The sequence below is a fragment of the Macrobrachium rosenbergii genome, chromosome 40, assembly GCF_040412425.1.
Source record: "Macrobrachium rosenbergii isolate ZJJX-2024 chromosome 40, ASM4041242v1, whole genome shotgun sequence".
NCBI lineage: Eukaryota > Metazoa > Arthropoda > Malacostraca > Decapoda > Palaemonidae > Macrobrachium > Macrobrachium rosenbergii.
In genome coordinates, this window is record NC_089780.1 from 5608759 (window position 1) to 5611536 (window position 2778).

Below are 2778 nucleotides of genomic sequence, written 5' to 3' on the forward strand. Positions count from 1 at the left end.
TACACATAATTGTTCTTCGAAATTGTACCAGAAAGAAAAAAAGACTGATTATTTCGAATGACTACACTATTATGAAGAAATCATTATAGCCAACGTGGGGGCCTGTCAATCTTTAAGGTTATGGAGTTTGTGTACAGTAGTCCATCTTGTCCACTACCTCTCTCTCCCATTTCAGTGTACTACGAACGCATTACTTTGCTTTCCTCCGCTGAATCTCTCGATGAACCTGAAAAAGGCAGCCAGTGTTTGTTTGCTGCAAGTTCCTGGGAAGACTGAAAAGAACACTAATGCTGATACGTGGTAACGCCTGAACAGTCGGAACTGCCAACCCCAAGTTTTCAAAAATGAGTTATTGTAGCGACTAATCTGTTGTTTCAAGTACATCTAGTGAAGATGAAAGCTTGGAAAATATAGTAAGAAGAATATGTCTCCAGTTGTAACCAAGAATGGCTGTTTATCTTACATAATGAAATGTACCACTTCAGTTAGTTGGTAGTCCCGGAACTTGTCGGCGCTTATTTTATAAGAAAATGAGTCTAAATACTCTTTTCAGTGTTACATATTTTTTCCGATGTACTGAGACATCTCTCCGATGGTTTTTCTTTTCGTCTGAGCAGAATTTTGTCAAAATGTTACCTTGAAAAGCAAGTGGTAACGATCATATCTAAGCTGCCTCTCAAAATGAAACCATACACTGGCTCAGTTGCTCAGCTCATCACGGCCGCTGATCGATAGATGGTCTCTGTGCAACTTTTTGGGCGAATAGTAGTTGTGGAAACTTCCACTTCTGGAAAGGACTTCAGTTCATTTTCTTTTAACAGAACTAATTAGTGAATCCTAAATAGAGGAAACTGTGACGTTTCTTTATTAGTTAAGAAATGGAGAACAAGCATTAACTTTCAAATGAAACTGAAAACGGTATTTAAAATTCCGCTAGTCAGTATAAATAGCATTTGAGAACATAACAGTTGTAAAATATTGTACATTTGATGTAATAAGCAGTCAACTGCAGCACTGTACATACTATACTAAAAGACTGTTCTAAACATTCATTAAAATACAAATAAAATAGAAGGTAGATAGATTAAAAAGTTCTGTTCAGAATATTAGCAATGTTTTAACTAAATATTGTACGTTCTCTTGTTGTTTATTGCTTGGTATACTCTTCCAGATCTTAAGCATCAGTAACAAATAAAATCACTAAAATCTAAATTAATAACTCAGCGAGGTCGCAGTTAAAATTCTAAAACCATCACATCAGGGGAAATTCCTCAGTGACCCTCCAGACTATCATAGCGCTGCCTCGCAGACCTGATCAGGTAAGCAGACATGCACATCCCCAGGATCTGTACCAAGGCCAACCCAGCAATCACTCCACCAATAGCTCCTACGTTACTTTCTGCACCATCATGAAGGGCTTGGTAACACCCTTCTGAGTGAACGTTAGGAACGACGGAGACATTTCCACCTGACACAGACCCAAAGACGTAGTGGCCGCAGCCAGGAGTTTGTACAACACAGCAGGAGTCAGGGACACCACTGACATGAGCCCCATAAGGTGTGTTCTCCCAGTCGAGGTAGCTCAGCACTCCACAGCATCTGAGATTGTGTTGCATCTCATTCCATGCCACTGTGGGAAGAGCCTTTGGGTCGTCATAATAACTCATCGTTTCATTCAAGTTTTCCTGGACAAGCTTTTCAGCGTCACGCCGCAACACAGCTACGGTGATGACGGCAGCAATTTCGCAGAGCAGAATCACAGCCAAAAAAGCTATGAAAATCCACAGCATGATGACACTGTCTCTCTTTGCCCCACAGCAGCCAAAGAAAGACACAGCCAGGATGATAGCGCCAAGGACGATTAAACCTATGGCAGGGGTTTCATACTGGCCCTCAAAAAACTGGACATACTGGCGGAAGAAGCCCTGAGCAACCCCACCAACTGCTATCAACAGGTATCCTGATAGGCAGAAAATCAGGTTGAAGGAAAAGACGAGATACTTGACAGTCAGTGGACCACAGCTTCTCATTTGGGGATCTGGCATGATGGTGCTTCAGTGTGTAAGTCCCTGTTCAATACCGAGAGTAAGACAACGCTGCACGGTAGCTCTTCGTTTTTAGCCGCAAAATGGTTTCAGAGAGTTCATGTTTGTTTATTTCAGTCGTCAACGTGTCCTTGTTTGAGAAGGTAAACAACCTGACAACAGCCATTTAGAAATAAGCTGAATGGTCAAAATGAGGTATTTTGCTTAATACTGAATAGAGCGGTTTACTTGGCAGAATGGGATTGACTCACCCACTCGGAAGAAAATTCTCTCAACAACATTAGTTGATATACATAAAGTATCACCACAGAGATATGGTCATCGAAGGCCTTCAGCAAAAAAATGTCATGAGAAGTAATCACTGCGTTCCAAAGTCGCAAAGCAATCTTTGTCAAAAACAATGACGCGGCAACTTACTTAGCAATAAATGCAACAAACACGCGGCAACTTCAATGGGAAATGAGAGGAACACCCAAAAATAACCAAGAACCGAAAGAGAAAAGCAAAGCAAGATGCCATGTTAACTCTGATGCCTTTAGCATCCAAAAGAATTTGATCAGTAGCCATAAATATTCCATAAATAGTGAAAGCACTCTACATTATAGCAATCCCCAAAACTTTGTTTGACGACACCCACAGTCCTTTTCAAGTAACAATGGGGCTTTTGTTCAGCATTTTCAACGACGTTAAATTCCTAATTACATCGCGCTGATACAGTTACACACATACATAT

General features: G+C 40.8%; 1 protein-coding gene across 1 annotated transcript; it reads right to left on the reverse strand.

Annotated features, from left to right (window-relative positions):
* Positions 1-1271: 1271 nt before the first annotated feature.
* Positions 1272-2045, reverse strand: LOC136826001 (CD63 antigen-like). The gene has a single exon (XM_067082859.1). It carries the CDS (start codon positions 2043-2045, stop codon positions 1272-1274), a length of 774 nt encoding a protein of 257 aa, XP_066938960.1.
* Between the last annotated feature and the right edge of the window lie 733 nt (positions 2046-2778).

Coding starts and splice junctions, on each gene's coding strand:
- LOC136826001 (XM_067082859.1), bottom strand. CDS start 2,045: ATGCCAGATCCCCAAATGAGAAGCTGTGGTCCACTGACTGTCAAGTAT.